This window comes from Rhinichthys klamathensis, unplaced genomic scaffold, assembly GCF_029890125.1.
Source record: "Rhinichthys klamathensis goyatoka isolate OS25496 unplaced genomic scaffold, OSU_Roscu_1.1 h1tg000571l_1, whole genome shotgun sequence".
NCBI classification, from domain to species: Eukaryota; Metazoa; Chordata; class Actinopteri; order Cypriniformes; family Leuciscidae; genus Rhinichthys; species Rhinichthys klamathensis.
In genome coordinates, this window is record NW_026607037.1 from 1,291,601 (window position 1) to 1,311,120 (window position 19,520).

The 19,520-nt window shown below is 39.8% G+C and overlaps 1 protein-coding gene across 1 annotated transcript in view; it reads right to left on the reverse strand.

Annotated features, from left to right (window-relative positions):
• Window positions 1–236: 236 nt before the first annotated feature.
• The window catches only part of LOC130075310 (neurexophilin-1), a 28,251-nt gene continuing 8,967 nt past the window's right edge, over window positions 237–19,520 (reverse strand). Inside the window, exon 2 of the mRNA XM_056239900.1 lies at window positions 237–1,302. Coding sequence (XP_056095875.1) covers window positions 505–1,302 — 798 coding nt within the window. The 3' untranslated portion in view covers window positions 237–504. The remainder of the gene's footprint in view (window positions 1,303–19,520) is intronic.

Consider the following 19,520-nt stretch of genomic DNA (forward strand, 5'->3'; position numbering starts at 1 on the left):
AACCTTAATTTTTAAGAGCGTACACCAAATCAGCAAACTCTTCCACCTCTGCATAGCAGCCTGTGGTGACCAGTATGATTTCTTGTTCCTGGGTAATAATTAGAAGGCCTTAACAATGGGCACTGATTAGCACAGCCAATCAGGAACTCGGACTGATGCAGCAGACCCTCCCACACTGAGCATCTGGGCCTGACCATTTGGTTTTGCATATATGTGTTTTTGCAGGTCACAGGTTCTTCAGGACATCAACTGCAGCAAATGAAATACTGTACATTCACCTTTTGAACCACCTGTGATGTTCAGGTCATGAGAGGGTAGTCCATAACAGCTGAATGATAAGTTTCTGAAGAGTCTTTAGCTGAAGACCTGTGTCCTTTAAAACCCTTGTCCCAAATTAGCATTTCACATTCATCTTCGTCTCCGTAATAGAACCAATCCCTCATATGCTAACACCTTCCCCCATCCAGCCTTCCTCGTTCCTCTAGTCAACTGCTCCCTACAGCTCTACCCTGAGGGTAGGTAGGGCATCTCATTGTGGTAGTTATAGTCTGGACAGACCTTCTGCACCAGTCGGTAGTCTGTGCTGTAGAATGAAATGTAGATACAAATGACCTTAAAGGGTTTGGAGCAGATCCAGGACACATGGCTTTGTGTCTGCTCCTGGAAGCAGGTCTTAGAGGGGTCGTAGTTGCAGAGCGAGGTGCGTTTGCTGCGGTCCACCTTCTCATAGTCTATGCGGCAGTTGAAGATCTTTGAGTCTTTAGGGTAGACCACGCTCTGCCGCTCCAAGTCGAACTCCACAGCCTTTACCGGAGGTACCAGGCTGACTGAGATGTTCCCCTGGCCGGTGGAATTGTGACGGAAGTAGACGCTGAAGGTGCCGTTCCCATGATCCACGATCTTACCCGTGATGAGCAGGTTGAGGCGCACTGTCTTGATGTTAGAGTAGAAGTCGCCCCAGCCAAACATCTTCTTAAATTTGCCTGTTTTGACGATCGGGGGGCGGCGCTTCACACGGGAGTTCCCAGACTCGTCCGTGTCCGTTTTGAGGAGGTCGCTACCCAGCATTTCCCAAAATTCCTGTTTGGAAAAGGGCACCGGAGAACGATAGGGCAGCTCCATTGTGGACGTGTTGGCGGCTCGCCCACGGCTGTGCATCACCCAGCGGCTCAGGGGTGAAATCGAACCCTGAGATCCCAGAACGCCAAGAGTTTTGGAGGAGTCTGCTGGGGAGGAGGACTTTGACGTAGATGAGGGGAAGGAAGAAGATGACGAGGGGGTATCTTCCTGTCCTAGAGCCAGCTGGAGGAAAGAAAACAGGAGCAAGAGTGAGCCAGTTAGTGGAAGTATAATAGAGATGATGACATTTAAAGAGAGAGGAGTTTACACAGACAGGAATTTGAATAGAAACTAGATTTGCATTTCCCAAAGGAAATAGCGGCATTTGCACGGAAGCAAAAGAACAGTGTTGAAGTTTACTTATGCTTAGGGTTTAGACTGTTTTTGCAAAAATGTTTTTTTGTTTTAAATTTCTATAAAAAGCCAAAATGCGCTGCGCACCTAAGGCTGAAATCTGCAAAACAAAGTTTGAATGGAGTCAAATTATTGAATGTATGTTGATTTGTTTTGAAACTGTCGAGAAGATGAATAATAATAGAATGTTTGAGAAATATCAGTACAGGAATTTTAATGCAGTGCTTGCCTTGCAATATAGCATGATTTGAATGACTGAATTGAAAGCAGAAAAAAGAACTGCTAAAAGGGAAACATCATTAGCACTTGAATCAACATTCACCCACAGCAAAGCGTCATAGACACAAATGTCCAGGCCACATTAGACTCACGTCAACAGGAATAAATCTCTGCGATCTAACCTGTCCTAACCTACACTCACTGGTTCACTATATTGCTTTATATATTTTGTGGGAATGATTTGATCCATTTATGGCTGTTAGGGTTAGATAATCTGTTTTTACATGAGATCTCTAGGACTCCCAGAGCTAATTTGACTAAGAGAGAGAGAGAGAGGAAGAGGGCAAACCAAAAATTATATTCAAATTAACATTCATTTTAAAATTAATTTGAATATATTTTAACATCGTATTTATTGAGCAAAGCCATGAACAGATACAAGAAAAGAAAGAAAATTCAGCAGAGAGGAAGAGGTTTCGGGATGGAAGTCCAAGAGGAGAGAAGTATGTTGTTAGATAAAATAGTGTTAGTGTATGTGTGTGTGTGTATCATACTGTATACAGAGAGTTGTGGAGGTGGAAGAGAAGCCTCCTTATGTGGGCTCATGGACAGGTGAAGACCCCCAGAGTGGGCGTAACTGGTAATTACGGGATGGTAATGATCTATTTGAAACACCTCATACACAGATAATCCTACAAGAGCTCTCATACCTTGGATCAAACAGTTGGATGTGACACTTCGTTTGTGTGTGTGTGTGTGTGTGTGTTTGTTGCAGAGTGTCAGAAAACAATGATGCTTTGATGTATTGTTTATTATCTGATGAGCTCTAAATTCTTTTTGGTCTGTGTCTCTGAGCCATGGGCCTGAGCTGCATTGTATCCGCATGGTCAGGTTCAAAGCGAAAACTCCCCCAAAAGACACATTCATTTCTAGGAAACATTCTCATGCTGTACAGAAGCTCTCTGACTTCACCAGAGATGGAAATCACTTCCACGTTTATGGGTTGCAGAGACCTTGCGAGTTGGGGCGACATGGACCGCAACCAAGAAAATTAATTTCCACTTCCAATGGTGTCCAAGTCAACTGATGCCATCTCACAATACCAATAGTCATGTGACCTCTTGTCTTCACCTCCATCTGTTCCAGGGCATAAACATATAACTGAGACTTGTCTCTGGAGTGCCAAGTGTCTCTGAACCTGAGGTAGGTTCAAAGAGTGGACACCGTTTTAGTTGTGCCTTTTGTTGTTGTTGATGATTCGCCAAGATGGACTGGTTTTTGTAGTGTTGCCAAGTTTGATTAATTTTAGCAAATCAAATTTGCTTGGACGATATATTTAAGTGTACTGCTTGATAAAAAATGGTTTATCAATTTAACAGTCATTGCTTGTTTTACATTGCTTTTTTTTTGTAGTAAAATAAACACTAGTTGGATGTTAGCATTTATGTTTTTGAATTAGTTACATAGACTGTGTAAAGAGTAGTTTGGCTCCAACATGTCATACGAATGAATATGAGGGAAAGGACCAAAATCGTATTACCATTATGCTCTCAGTTGTTTACAATACAACAATTGAGATATTAAAGAGATATGTGAATTTTCTTATCAGTAGGTATATGATGATGGTTTTGTATGCCGAGTGTAAAAAGGAAAAACAAGGAAGAAAAGAATAAGATAGTGCCTTTAGAGACCTTATTTCAAACCGAACATATATGCCAGTCCACCCTCACAGTAAATGAATGCAGTCATTGTCAGTGTTTGAGGATTCTGCCTATCTTTGTGTGTGAGAGAGAGATCCTGCTGCCAGACTATTTAAGCATATATTCAGACAATGTCTAAGTGTCTGAGGTATGTGTCTCTGTGTGTGTGTGTATATATATATGAGTCTGTTCTCACTGTCAGGGCAGGCCTGATCCACTGAGCTTAAGGATCTCTCTCTTCCATAATGCATGCTGCCCTGTCTCAACCCTGATCCTTCAGCCCACTCTGATGCTTTACGCCCATCTCATCTCGTCTTATGCAGGCTTATTCCGGCTTAATCAGGCTTACTCATGCCTGATACTCATTTTACTTTACTCTAAGTGCCTATCTCTAATCTTGATAAGACAGACTCCATTTTATACAGTACGGATTAGCGCAACACGCTCTGGCTAATTCAGTCTTCTGTAGTCGTGCCCGTTTTTCTTCAGGCTCTCAGTCACTTTGCTTGGATCTTGCGTGGACTTCATTGTGCTCTATAAAAGAGGTCTCTATAAAAGAACGTGTGGATTAATAACTGGCCTTGACGAGCGTGTAACGCCTCTACAGACTGAATAATTCTACATTAGCTCCATTGCAGATCTACTAATCTGCTCAGCAGCTATGCAGAGCAGGTCTTGCATCAATGTCATGCTGGCTAATTGGAAGTATAAATATTAAATTGCATTATTCTGTATAGAAACACCTGTCTTGACGAGCCTTTGTATTCAACATATTGATGACTGCGATATGCGCTGAAAGTTTCGCCTAAAACTTATGAAAGTGTCATCAGACATATTATATATTGTTTATAATTTTATAAACTTTATATAATATATAATAAATTTAAAATATTATTTATTTTATTTCAGCATGTCCTAATCACACTGTCAGGGTTTATTTTGTGATGATGTCCAGCTGACTGTACTGTACAATATCCCATGCTGTCACTCTGTCGAAGGGATTTTTTGCAATGATTATGGATTGCATTCCCATAATTGACTGCAGTGACACAACGATTTATATTACAGTCTGTTTTACGGCCCCCTATTCATCTCGGATCAGTTTGTAAGACTTGCTTAAAACACTAATTTCTTTTTATTTTCTAATTCTATATTGGGTTAAAAACAAATGACAAATGCTACTGTTTATAAGTGCCACACACACACACACACACACACACACACACACACACACACACACACACACACACACACACACACACACACACACACACACACACACACACACACACACACACACACACACACACACACACACACACACACACACACACTTTGCTGTGTCCCTGTGCTGTATGATGCAATATTGTTTTCACCAAATAAAAGCTTTGTTCTTCATCCCATCCTTCTCTGAGGAGTAAACATTCCAGTCTGGATACACTATTCTGATTTGAGTGATGTCACTTTCTTCAGGGCACAAGGCAGAAGTTATTCTGGAATGTCCTGTATGATTAATTAGTCAATCAGTCATGTCCTCTTTTTAAGAAAAGTTGAGATCTTGGAATGTCACAATTTTTCATCTCTTTGCATCCTTTTTTTTTTTTCAGTGCTTATTTCATTTGTGCTGCTCAAACCAGTTTAGAAATGGCACACAGGAGGCCCTGCAAGTAAATCCCATTTCTCCCATATGGGATTCTCAGCCCCATCTCAGCCCCAGATTAATAATGAACAAAAATAAAAAGCAGGTAGACACATTGATTTTAATCTATTTAGACTTCACTCTCATTTTCTTCCTTTTTTTTCTCACAGAAGAGAGGATGATTGTAAAGCGGGTATAAGGAGGAGGTGGGGTAAGGAGGACCAATCGCACCATTACCCCCTGTTCCTATAACCTGATCTCAATTTCAGTCTTCAGTCTCTCTCTCTCTCTCTCTCTCTCTCTCTCTCTCTCTCTCTCTCTCTCTCTCTCTCTCTCTCTCTCTCTCTCTCTCTCTCTCTCTCTCTCTCTCTCTCTCGCGTTATATCTCTCTCCTTTACTGCCAATATGTTGGTAAAAAGTTGACTTCGCACATTGATCTGTGGCCAGTTTTCTCCACCAAGCTTACAAGCCTTGACCTCATCAAGAGCAAGTGAGAAAACTGAAGACAGAAAGGTTAAGATTTTAGAAAAGTCACTATTTTGTTAAAGTAAAATATGAACAATTAATTACTTAATAAATGTATTACTTAATAGAATGACTTAAGCCAGGTGCACACTGTACGATTTACAAATTTAGTAAATCCTTAAAGATACCTCTGATCCTTGGCTAAAATCTGAAGTCTTTGATCGTTAGTTTAAGATGTTCACCGACAGCCGATTAATGACCGTTGTGATCAAATTTTAAAGCAGTGTTCTAGCAGTGCAAGAATTCCATCAGTGTCAGAAGATTTAATTCACAGTCCTGCAGTGTGACTTCTCTACAATGACCATCAAATTGTCTCCGTTTTTCAAGACAAGCCATGACCAAAATTAACTTTAGAGATTTCTTTATAGCCACCATTTCAGTCCAGCGTGTAATGCAGCTCACAGTCACCGAACGTGTCATTGATTGTTGATGTAAAACTCCATATGAGTTTTCTTGTGTGCGTCTGTTTTTAACACGTCTTGACTGTCGTACTACGCCAACTGTATAGAAGTGGTGCAACTGTTTTGTGAAGAGACATTAAAAGCACATCAGGGTCCTAAAACAGATATATCCTTGTTCATTTTTGGTAAAGGAAACTTCATTCTAAGCATTCGGTTCAGAAATTTCCAACCATAAATAAATAACTAGGAGGGGACGATTGGGAACTGACAGGATATTATAATCCACACTACGAACCAAGTGACAAAATGAAAGCATCTCTGAATGAGATGAATTGGATTTTATAACTTCTTTGCCCTCCATGAGAAATTAAGGACATGATTCATCCAATATCACTGTAATTTTCTGCACCTCTTGACAGGGATGTTCCTCCGCCTTTTATTAATAAGATCTGTAACTAAATCAACCACTTCATCGTCCTACAGACTTGATGTGGTATTGACTTTATTCGCTTGCTTCTACCACTTAAAGTGAGTGGTGCAAGACAGCGCAGCATGCTAAACACTGCGGGTGGAATAACACAATGTGTTTTTTGCCAGATGAAACACTCATGGGAGGAGAGGAACACGGCTGGAGGCAATAGTACAGGAAGTGTAACGGCTGTCTAGACTGACCAGTTCTCTAATCCTACTCTCAGCTTTCATGTGGATTACGGTGGGCTGAGAAAGAAAGAAAAGTCTAGATGTGATAAACAGAGGAGGGGAAAGACAAGACAATAAGAATGAAAAATAGCTCTGCGGTGCATGCTCAATTAGGGAAGAGAGATTATCTTTAATATAACTGTGTGGTAAAAGCACAGTGTGTTATACGCAGTAAATCCCATTTATTCATTGAGTTTTAATTTGTATGAGGTCTTTATGCACCAGTGACTTGTTTATGGGATCCCAAATAAAGTTGGACTTTAATGAGTATATGGCGGTGATACTTGCTTTGAGTTGCAAAACTTGAACTCAAAACCTCCATTGTTACACATAAGGACAAAAAAAGCAAAAACATTTAAAAAACAAAACAAATGTTAACATATAATGAGCCCTGGTGCCAGGAATAGTAAATAGTTTAAACATAATTGCTTGAGCCGTGTGGTTAGTGCACATTTGTTTATCATACAAAGCGTTACTTGCGTTGCTTTATTCTACATTTACAATATGTGTATGTGGAATAAAATAGCTGGAACATTATTCAAAATAATTTTTGTGCGTGTTCTACAGGAGAAGGAAAGGCATACGAGATTGGAATGACATGATGGTGAGGAAATGATGGCATAATTCGATTTTTGGGGGAATTTTAAACTTTTTGTGTGTTTTCTCACATTTAGCTTGGGTGCAGCTCAAATCATGTCCTTCCTATTATTTCCTGTTTTTCCTCTTGTATTACTGTGAAATAATTACCAATACCAACAGAAATAGAACTTACCACATACACTCAGAGACAAAAACATAAATGGTTTGAATAGTTTTAATGGTGAATACGCCTTAGAGACAGCAATCAGAATGAGAAGGCTGTTATAGACTGTGTAATGGGACATTCACCTCAAATTTATTGTTGCAGGTCACCGAATGGCTGTATTGTTGGTCGTAGTGTGCTTTCTTACAGTTGGATGCCCTAATGCTATAGTGGGCTGCACAACTGGCAAGAACTTTTGAAAATGTCATCACAAATGCTACCTATTCTCAGTAAAATATGTTGTTTAACAAGGAGTATAATTTTCGAAACATTGCAAAAAGGAAAGTCATCGTATACTGTATAAATTGTAGCGCATAAGATGAATGATTATAATGCATGAATGAAACCCACTAAGAGCAAGTGAATGAATGTGTGTGTGTGTTTATATCAGGGGGACAGGGTTCGGCATGGTCCAGTTAGCCCCCGCTGGTACATTCTGTAACTACACCATGGAGTGTTTTCTTTCCTTTTGTGCCGTTAGCAATGTAAGCGTCTGGCCGGTTGGTGTTTTGAAATAGACCTAATGGATGATTAGCAGGGAGATAAAACAAAATAGGACAAGAAGACTGCTTTAGGCAGCAGATGGTAAATAGCTGAGCAGAAGAAGGAAAACAAAACTAAATAAAGAGCTGAGCAACTGAGTCACAGGGCTAAAGGTTGCATAAAGAGGGATGGGCGAGAGGGAAAGAGAAGTAGCGAGTGAATGCGAACGCATCTTTGGAGGTGAGCCCATGTGGGCTTTGCGATTTGAAAAAGATCTGCTCTGTTGTTGACAAGTGCAGAGCCAGATCAGGACAGGTAAAATCTCAAAATCGTATTACACAGAAGTAAATCCAAACACAGAGGCCGACAGTGCAGGATATTATGTGTGTAACATCTAAATAGAGGATCGGATTTGACTTCACAATAATTTGTTAAAGGGACAGTTCGCCCAAAATAAAAAAAATGTCATCAGTTACTCACCCTCAAGTTGTTCCAAACCTGCATGAGTTTCTTTCTTCTGTTGAACACAAAATAAGATATTTTAAAGAATGTTGGCAATCAAACAGTAGTCAATTGCTACCGTCAACTGTTTGATTACCAACATTCTTTAAAATATCTTCTTTTGTGTTCAGCAGAAGAAAAAAACTCATATAGGTTTGGAACAACATGATGATAAATTATGAAAAAAAAAAAAAAAAAAACGTCTGGGTGAACTATCCCTTTAACTGTGATCTGCCATCTATGTTCTAGTGTACACCTAAAAGTTGAGAAAAGTATCTAGCCATAATAAAGTACTGTAAATTAATAAGTGATTTGTCCCACCCCAACTTTCTGTTTCAATAGAAAATACATCAAGAAAAACGCTCATTGAGCAATTTTACAGGGCCTTTAACATGAGCTGAGCAAAAAAAAAAAAAAAAAAAAAAAAAATGGAGCCATTTGGCTGAAACTGGGTTGTGTTTTTGCCGTCTGGTGTGAGTCAGTGAGAATGCAATGGGGGTGGGGGATTTGTCATTGTGGTAATTGTGACTCATTTAGTCATTGACAACAAGCCTTAGGTGCTTCTCCAGGCGACAGAAAGAGAAGATGATTTTCATGAACGAGGAGTTGAAGGAGGTAAAGCAACAAAAATGGATGAGATGACAGAGAGAATAGTATACTATAGTACTGCACTCTACAGAATGCACACTAGCATTGAAAAGCTTGGGGTCGATAATACATTTAAATGTTTTGAAAGTCTCTTATGCTCACCAAATCATTAATTTGATTAAAAATAAAGCAAAAACACTTTAAAATAATTGTTTTCTATGTTAATATACTTTGAAATGTAATTTATTCATGTGATGGTTGAAAAGCTGAATTTTTAGCAACATTTTTCCAGTCTTCAGTGTCACATGATCCTTCAGAAATCATTCTAATATGATGATTTGATGCTTTTTTATTATGATCAATGTTGAAAACAGTTGTGCTATTAATGTTTTTGTGGAAACCATGATATATTTTTGAAAGAGAAATATTTTGTAATGTAAAAGTCTTCAGTCACTTTTGGTCCATTTAATGCATCCTTGCTGAATAAAACAATAGGCCTACATTTATAAAAAAAAGAAAAAAATATATAATTTAAAATATCATATTCGAGTCATTTTCGGATCCCTTCTCCCCACGCATCCTTCATTCCTATCAGTGTCCCCTAAATAAAGTAGATGAATCGCTTTGTTGTCTGTTAAATTAATAATTGTAAACGCAAAATTGGATCGATTGGAAGATATATATATATATATATATATATATATATATATATATATATGTATAATATAGTGAGGAGTATTGCAAATGGTTTCCTCTATAGTTTTATACTGCACAGTTTGCACATCAGAAAATTTGTATACTGTACAAAAACAGTATGTGTGGCTTTCCGAACATAGCTAGAAGGAGAGAAAAAGTGGAGAGAAGGTGGGATGAGCTGGAGGAACAGCATCTCCAATAATGAAGAAGGCAACTGGAGAGCAGGCAGATGACATTCAAAGCCAGAATGAGACAGACAAGTGTGGAAGACAGAGTGGGAGCTGGGAGAACAACGCAGGCAGTTTAGAGAAGAGTAGGGAGATGACCGGTGTGGGCCTGTCAGCTCCAGAGGCAATAAACAGGCATTTAAAGAGACAGGTACACAGTTTCACCCCAGCCAATTAAAAACAGACTGGCACAACATTCTACCTGAGTCTCTTAAAGGGACAGCTTCAGTGCTCTACCGAGGCCAATTAAAGAGACGACAGCACCATTTTACTCAGCAGAGCTCAAGCGACTGCATCTGGGAATATCACTGATTCTGACTGCTGATTTATCCGATGGAGAATCTGTGACTGTTCTCAGTGCCATGAGGATCTGTATTCCATGGGCTCTTGTCTGAAAAAGTTGAATAACAGCTTTCATAATCGTTTTACAACTGAGTAATGGGGTTTATTGTAGCTATCTAATTGAATATACGTATATGTTGTCACAGACTAAGGGGTCAGTGAAAAGAGTCCAATCATCCATGAAAAAAGAATTCATGCATAACATACTCAAATGATTAAATTCTAGGCAAAATATGTGCAAGCTCTTTTTCTTTTCCCCCGATATTAATAATAATAATAATGCTTTAGGGTCTAATTTTCTCAATACTGCATGCATTTTCAGTTTTAATTGTGAAATACTGAAGCAGTTGTTAATTAACTATGTGTGCTTATTTCCATATTGTTATAAAAAAGAAAAAAAAACACCTTGCATATAATAACTTGCCGTCTTTTAAGTGAATTTTCCAATATGGATTTAAATTAAGCTCCTATAGAGGTAGGATTGCAGGCTGCTGTGGGTAACCTTTTAAAACAGCAACCTTATGGCCTCAGAGGGCTGAAATATTCCATAACGAGTGTGTGAGATTGTGTAGCTAGCTCTGGCCCTTTGAATCACATCTCCCCTGGCAATAGTAGAACAGACAGATACACTATTACAGAGTTTCAGACTGATAGCACTGGAAAAAGAGGTACATGTTTTTGCCTAGTCGTTTAAAGAAATAGCTCTGCAATTAATGTAAACCTTCCTGAAGGGAAGAGCCCCTGTGCACTAACTCAAATTTCTTTCTGAAACAAAGAATATGGCAGTTTGTTCCGATGTCCTTTGCAATTTTTGTTCTATACCTTTTTCAGACTTGAACAGTAACATACATCGAAATTTACTGTAGAAATCTTAGTCCACAGTATATCAGAGCTGTTATTATAAAGAGAAAAAGGTATGCTTTCACAATATTTAAATCAAAATGTAATAACTTTCTCTCTCTAAAACCTTTCTTTTCTACTAATGTAGCCAATGCTGAGGAAGGATAATATTGACCAATAAGTATAGCTATTTTCGTTTTAAAAAACGAAAACAAAAAATAAATCAAAGTTCACCCTACACTATTTTCCCCAGGGACTGTTTAATCAAAAAATTGCATCACATTATGAAAGTTAAATTTGTTGTGATTTTCATAAGCCCAAACCCTAGTGGTTGTCCCGAAAAATTAACTTGTGAATGAAAATACTTAAGTTTTATTTTTTATAATTGCGTGTTTATATACAGTACATGAAAAATCAGTAACCTCCTGATCACATACAAAAAAACATACCATTCAAATTTTTAGGGTCAGTAAGATTTTTTTAATGTTTTTGAAGGAAGTCTGTTACATTTTATTTCGATAGTCCACTTTAATAGCCTGACTTCGTCATACTCATATTCTAGTTAGAATGTGAGTCTGATACTGCTCAATAGGGCTTTAATTATGAGGCGTGTCTTAACCGAACCAGGGGGAAAAAAAACTTTCATTGCGTCCCATCTTCTTAGCGACCATCGGAGCCAGCTGATAAAATAAACTTTTGCCAAATCCCATAGGAAGGACGGCAAACACATCTTTCCGATCGACAAATGCCTTGATTGCAGTTCTCTGTTCGTCTTTTAAAATGAATGCGCTGTCGATTTCTTTTACAACAGACGCGATAGCGGAATCTATACATCTCAATTCTCCAGCTGCAGTCATCTATGAGGGAAACCAGTTCAACCCAAGCGCTCTTTGATAACGTGATGATTACGTAACTGCAGATCATCTGTCCATCATCGTATAAAGCCCGCCCTGGCAATTTGATTGGCCCGACTAATTCTGAACCGATCATAATTACTCCTCAATGGATCGAGTCCAGACCGAACTTCCCGACCAAAAAATGTTGTGGGCGGGGTTCGGGCTGGCATCCAGGCTACCACTTTAAAGGAGCATTGCGGAAGTTCTGAAATTTCTTACCCTTACTGACACCAGTGGCCGTTAGAGAAACTGCAGCCAGTCTCATGCTCGTTCTCGAGCACACGCTCTCAAGCTCGTTGGCCGCACTAGATAAGAATTTTTTTTTTTTTTTTACTTACGAGGAGTTTCCGTGGGTCTCTGGATTGTGCTGGAGGCTGGTCGCTTCTTTCCGTCCGCAGAGTCCATTTGAAACACTATTGCTAGCGATTGCCGCTGCTTACTAATGGCTGCCGTACGGATGTAAGCCCAAGTAGACGAGAACGCGCATGACGACACATTTTGTGAATTTTCGCGCCAACTCGGACCCGACTCCTCCACACACAATTGAGCCTTCAGGCTGATAGAGGCAACCGTGGTGGACAGTCAAGGTCAACTCAGGGCAATGGAGAGGAAATGGCGCAAATCAAAAGACACGTCTGACCTGAGTATGTATCAATCTCTGCTCTCTTCCTTTTCTGCTGATGTTCACGCTGCAAAATCTTCATATTTCCACAACAAGATTAACAGCGCCTCTAACACACGAACACTTTTCAAGACATTCAATTCTCTCCTCTGTCCACCTCCACCATCACCCACCTCCTCTTTAACTGCTGATGACTTTGCTAACTTCTTCACCAACAAAACAACCTCTATCAGCAGTCAGTTCTCAACTCCACACACACAGGAACCCAAACCATCCTCTCCCACTACCAGAAACCTTCTCTTTACCTTCTCTCCGCTAACCGAGGAAGAAGTATCTAAACTTCTCCTCTCCAGTCATCCTACCACCTGCCCTCTAGACCCCATCCCCTAACACATTCTACAAGCCATCTCTCCCACACTTCTACCAGCACTCACACACATCATCAACTTATCCCTCCACACTGGCATTTTCCCTACAGCATTCAAGCAGGCTCGGGTAACTCCACTGCTTAAAAAAACAACATTAGACACATCACTTTTAGAGAATTACAGACCTGTCTTTCTCCTACCATTCATTGCGAAAACACTTGAACGAGTTGCTTTCAACCAAGTGTCATCTTTCCTGTCTCTGATCAACCAGCTGGATGTCAACCAATCTGGCTTCAAGAAAGGCCATTCAACCGAGACTGCACTACTGTCGGTCACAGAAGCCCTGCGGATCGCAAAAGCTGCTTCCAAATCTTCAGTTCTCATTCTGCTGGATCTTTCTGCTGCCTTCGACAGTGTGAATCATCAGATCCTTCTGTCCACCCTCTCATCACTGGGCATCAAAGGAACTTCCCTCCACTGGTTTGAGTCCTATCTCACAGGTAGGTCCTTCAGGGTTACATGGAGAGGCGAGGTATCCAAAGCACATCAACTGAACACAGGGGTTCCTCAGGGTTCAGTTCTTGGACCACTCCTCTTCTCCATCTACACCACATCATTGGGATCCATCATACAGGCACATGGTTTCTCTTACCATTGCTATGCTGATGACACACAGCTCCACCTCTCATTTCAACCAGATGATCCCACAGTAGCTGTACGGATCTCAAGCTGTCTGGCGGACATCTTGGCATGGATGAAGGAACATCACCTGCAGCTCAACCTGGCAAAGACTGAGCTTCTCGTCCTCCCTGCCAATCCATCTCTACAGCACGACTTCACTATCCAGCTAGAGTCATCCTCAATCACCCCATCAAGGTCAGTCAGAAATCTTGGAGTAATATTTGATGACCAGCTGACCTTCACAGACCACGTTACAAAGACAGCTCGATCATGCAGGTTTGCAATGTATAACATCAGGAAGATCAGGCCTTTCCTAACTGAGCATGCAACACAACTTCTCGTCCAGGCCCTGGTTATTTCTAGGCTTGATTACTGCAATGCTCTTCTGGCTGGACTTCCATCATGTGTTACTAAACCTCTACAAATGATCCAGAATGCTGCAGCCCGCCTTGTCTTCAACGAGCCCAAAAGGGCCCATGTCACTCCGCTGTTCATCTCCCTGCATTGGCTACCACTCGCTGCTCGCATCAAATTCAAAGCTTTGACGCTTGCTTACAGATCTACCACAGACTCAGCTCCGTCTTACTTTCACTCCCTACTACAAGTCTACGTCCCTACCAGAAGCCTACGATTGGCCAATGAGCGACGGCTCGTGGTACCATCACAGCGAGGCACTAAATCACTCTCCAGAACATTCTCATTCACAGTTCCATGCTGGTGGAATGATCTCCCCACCCTCGTCCGTAATGCAGAATCCCTGACAGCATTCAAAAGACAACTGAAAACTCATCTCTTCCGTGAGTACTTAACATAAAAAAATAAAATAAAATAAAAATCTTCTCTTTTAAATCTTTCCTTCCCTTTTAAATCTTCCCTTGTCTGGCTTTTGCTACTCTGAGCAATGCCTGAACTTTGTATTTGGAGCACTTCTTGCGTCGTTCTTCCCTCTTCACGATGACTCGCTTGCTTTAGTCCTCAGATGTAAGTCGCTTTGGATAAAAGCGTCTGCTAAATGACTAAATGTAAATGTGTCATTCTTTCTATTACATTATGGTTGGCTCATAAATGTACAAATGAAGACTCTATCTTAAAGATTTCTTTAAGTAAAAACCTACACATAGCCCCTTTAAACATTGTACTAACTATAAGTAACTTTGTGACTACTGTACATGTCAATAAACTCTTGTTAATTTGCAACTACATCTCAACTAACTCTTGTTAAAGTTTTAGTAACTTATAGTCAGTAGAATGTCTGTTGGGGCCATCAAAATAATAGCAGATACTAAGAACTCCATTCTAATGACTTCTAGTTGACATTCTAGTTGACATGTTGTTGCAAAGTTACTTATAGTTAATAGAATGTCTAAACTGGACTATCGAAACAAAGTGTCATCAAAGACTCTTATGCTTACCAAGGCTGCATCAAAAGTACAGTAATAATAGTAATATTGTGAAATATTATTACGATTTAAAAAATTGTGCCAATTTGTGAAAAATGTGATTTGTTTTTTCCTAGATGGCCTCTTTCTAAAAAAACTATTTACTGTGCGTTTAAAAAAAGTGCAGGTCCCTATTCCAGTGCATTTCCACCACTTAGGAAGTTAAGGACTACTGTCAGCCAGAAAGAGTAACACCAGCCACTGTATATGAAACCATGAAAGAAATATATTGACAAGCCAGACTCATGATCTTTACAAATCTCCAAAGAGGAAGGTAGAAAATGAATCAAGGTAACGGATTCATTTTCAAGGTAAAGTGTATGTCAATAAGTCTGACAATATGTTTTTAGGTATGATTCAGATGATAACCTCCTCTGAGTACTCAAGGTACTACACACCGACAAGCACACACTGTATTATGTCCCTGCAGAAAGACACTGTGCTGTTAACCTGAGTGTCAAATTAAGTTTGAATATTATGCAGAAAACAATGTGTATGAGATGAGATTTTCATTTTCTAAATAACTCCATATAATTAAGGGAGGGGATGGGAAGCAGACAGGGTGCAATGAAAACTACCTCTCTCTCTCGCTCTCACTCTCCGTCTCTCTGTCTCTTAATATGAGCCGTGTGCTCCTGTGTTTCCTCAGGCTGTTGGATTGAAATCTCCATCTCTAATATGACATCAATTTTTAATTAAAGGCCCCAGATCCCACTCAGATTCCTGAGTGTTCGCCGACACATTTATTTCTCTCACTCTTTGCAACAGACCTCATCCGCTCACGCTGGGAGATTTCTCCTTCTGTTACATGATTAAAATCTGCAAACGGCTCTGCCCTTAGAACTAATTATTCCACACCAAGACAAGAGGCGCAAGGGAGAGAAAGAACACAAAGGGGAGAGAAAGGTAATTTCACAAGAAACAAGCCGTTTGACTCTTAATGAATAATTTATGCCGGCTTCAAGGGGGTCGCAAGAGCCAATAAGCAGACCCTTACACCCACCTCAGCCCTGGCTACTCAACAAACATCAGTCTCTTCCTTCCTCCTCCTCACCTCTGTCTCTGTGCCCCTTTTCACATGGCCCGTCTCACTTGAACTGACCATCTGAAATTATTTGGATGGGTTCAGTTCAGCGATGCTCGCTGGACCCAGGGATAATTCAATATTTACGGCGAGATGGTGGTGCCTGAATTGAATATTTTGCTTTATGACATATTGACAGAGAGACCGTGCATTTGGGTGCAAATCAGCACAATCTAGTCTGTGAAAGGTGAGGCATCGACAGGCTGGGAAGAGTGAGGTGGGCTGAGAGAGAGAGAGAGAGAGAGAGAGAGAGAGAGAGAGAGAGAGAGAGAGAGAGAGAGAGAGAGAGAGAGTGTGTGTGTGTGTGTGTGCATCTGTGTGTGTCTGTTTGGCTGCCATGATATTGTCAATTAAGACATCTTTTGTTGATCCTGGAACAAAAACATATTCCTAAACCTATCCCTACCTCTAAACCTAATCCTACCCATAACTTACCTCTAAAATCATAATGATAGGTGAATAAGAATTTTGTGACCCTTGTTGTAAGCCTTAACTTGACATTAGCTCTAAACCTACCCCTCAAATCTGATTGGTTGATTAGAATGTTGTTCCAGGATCAAAAAGGAATCCAAAGGATTAAAAGGTGTTTTTATTCAGCAAGTACTGTATGCATAAAATTAATCAAACGTGATTTAAAATATGTATTTTAAATAAACGCTGTTCTTTAGAAAAAATGTATTAATCAGTCCTGAAAAAAAATGTGTGACAGTTTCCACAAAATAAGCAAGCATCAAAAACAACAGAGAAATGTTTATTGAGCAGTAAATCATCATATAAGAATAAAAGTTGTTTTTAATTGTACAAAGATTTCAAAATATTATTGTTTTTACTGAATGGTTTTATTTTTAATCAAGTAAATGCAGGCTTGGTGTGCATAAGGAACTTATTACAGATCCCAAACTTTTGAGCAGTACTTCAAAAGTTTGAAATCTTCTCCCTTTAAAATGAACTTTTAAAGGGAGGAGAAAACGCTTTCCATATCTTTTGTTCTTAATGCCGAAGGCTGTGCATCCAATTAAACTCAAACATGTTGCGTGACATCTTTAGAAAACCATGAACAAAACTAAACAAGAAAGAAAATATAACGTAAATAAAATATGAGCTCCCTTGCCATGCGGAAAAACAGACCACATTGTATTTTATGAATTATTTCCTGCAGAGAGCTTGAAAACAATCAAAACTGTAAAATATTAGGTGAAACTAAAAAGGAAATTGTCATACTTCAGTCTGTTGTGTTAACTTTGTACATTGTTGGGCCTATTCCGTCTGATTCCTGAAACAAAGCCAGTTGAGAACTACTGTTCATTGTACCCATTAACATGTTGTTCCGGGCCCTGTGAATTTTAGTGATGGATCTGTGAGTCATGTAGGGTGAGGCTGGGTGATAAAGGGCGACAGAGTAAGATCCGACAAGGCTATGTGTGGCAGCGGTGCAAGACAGTCTAATGGAAGAGGTTTGATTCTATGTCATCGACACAAACACCATCCTAAACTACATCTGTTCTCTCTCCCTTCCTCCACGGCCGAGAGCACAGCTGATGCGCAGGGTAATGGGATTCTCCATAGGACTATAGGACAGGCTCTAACAGGCAGTTTAGATCGCATCTATTTGACCCCATTTGCACTTGTTAGGATCATTCATGGAACGCACTGAGAATCAGAGAGGGAGAGAGGGATGCAGAGAGCAGGAGAAAAAGAAGGGTGGGGAATGAAATTGTGGATTCAGTCCTTTGATAAATTCTCTAGTAAGAAAAGTCATGTCTGGTATTAAGGGATGACTCTTGATGTGATAACATTTCAAAGGAAAAGTATCATGAACATGATTCTTTTAGTGCTGTTACTCCAATGTTTTCCATTGTTCAGGAAAGCCTGAAGATCACTAACCACTCCATCCATGTTCTCCACATCTGATAGCCAAAATCAAGGCTGAATTTTAACTCTTTATTTCCCCACTACAGTAAGTCAGTTTGAAATCCTATAGGACTGACAGCGTTGACAATGGATTTAGCAATTTAGCAAAATTGAGCAATTATGTGTATATTTTAATATACATTTTTTTGTGTTTTACATATTGCCGTTATTTCAGGCATCAGTATACAATGTATACATCTTTAGTCAAGTCAAGTCACCTTCATTTATAAAGCGCTTTTAACAGTATGGATTGTTTCAAAGCAGCTTTACAGCTATAATAGAAATTACCGTAACAGATTGTTTAGGCTTTACAACAGCATTAGGATAAAGTTATTGTCCAGCTAAAGTTAGTTTTGATTGATTCACTTCCATTGCGAAGATCATTAGTTATTAACTTAGGGGCCGCTAACACGACACCGTTCTAACAGAAAAAACTCTTAATGCGCTCCACCCGCCCATCCGCACAAAACAGTGCCTGGTGTCTCGAGAACGCACTCCCTGAAATATGTTCGAAGGTGCAAACGATTATCCGTTATCTCTGCGCAAACCTGCGAAAACGCAGATGGTGCGCACTTTAGACATCAGCTGTTAAAAAACACATACTAATCTTAAAGGGGGTCATAATGCCATTTTCATACAAGTTAATTTAATTCTTTAGGGTCTAAATGAAAAGTTTGTAATATACTTTAATTAAAAATTCTCATTAGTATTGTAAGAAAACACTAATTTTACCTGGTCAAACCCAGTTCTGTTTTCAGCACGCCATTTCAGTGCATATGCCTTTAAATGATAATGAGCTTCGCTCACTCCGCCCCTCTGTTTTGCGTGGGTTTTGACACAACACACGTGGAGTGTTGCCTCGACAACAGTTGAGTGTATATTTTGGAGAAAGAATGGCAGCGGGAGTCTCTGAGGACACATCTGTGCAATCGTATCAGTTTGAACCGGAGTCGGACCCGGAACAAGATGACGGCCGCAAAGAAGTTCGACAATTAAGGCTCGAACAGGACGTTTCTGAATGGTTGGTTAACATAATGTCACTTTGATCTATCTTTGTGTACTGGCAGGGTAGAGAAAATTAGTGAGATGTACGAACGCTAACGTTATGCGTTTACTGATGTATACGTACTCAGTTTGTAATAACACAATAACCATAACGCGTTGTTCATTATAAACGTGGGATTATGAATTATATTGAGAACGTCGTACAGAAAACATGCTGTAATGTACCCTGAGTGTAAACCTTAGCCGCATTCATCGTAAAGCGTGCAAGCGATTTGCAAAGATTAATATAAAATATACAATTTTACACTCACTTCTTCTGGAGGTGCAGCAGGGACATGAATAGTTGGTACCGATTCTTTTTTCAGGAGCAGCTTCTTAG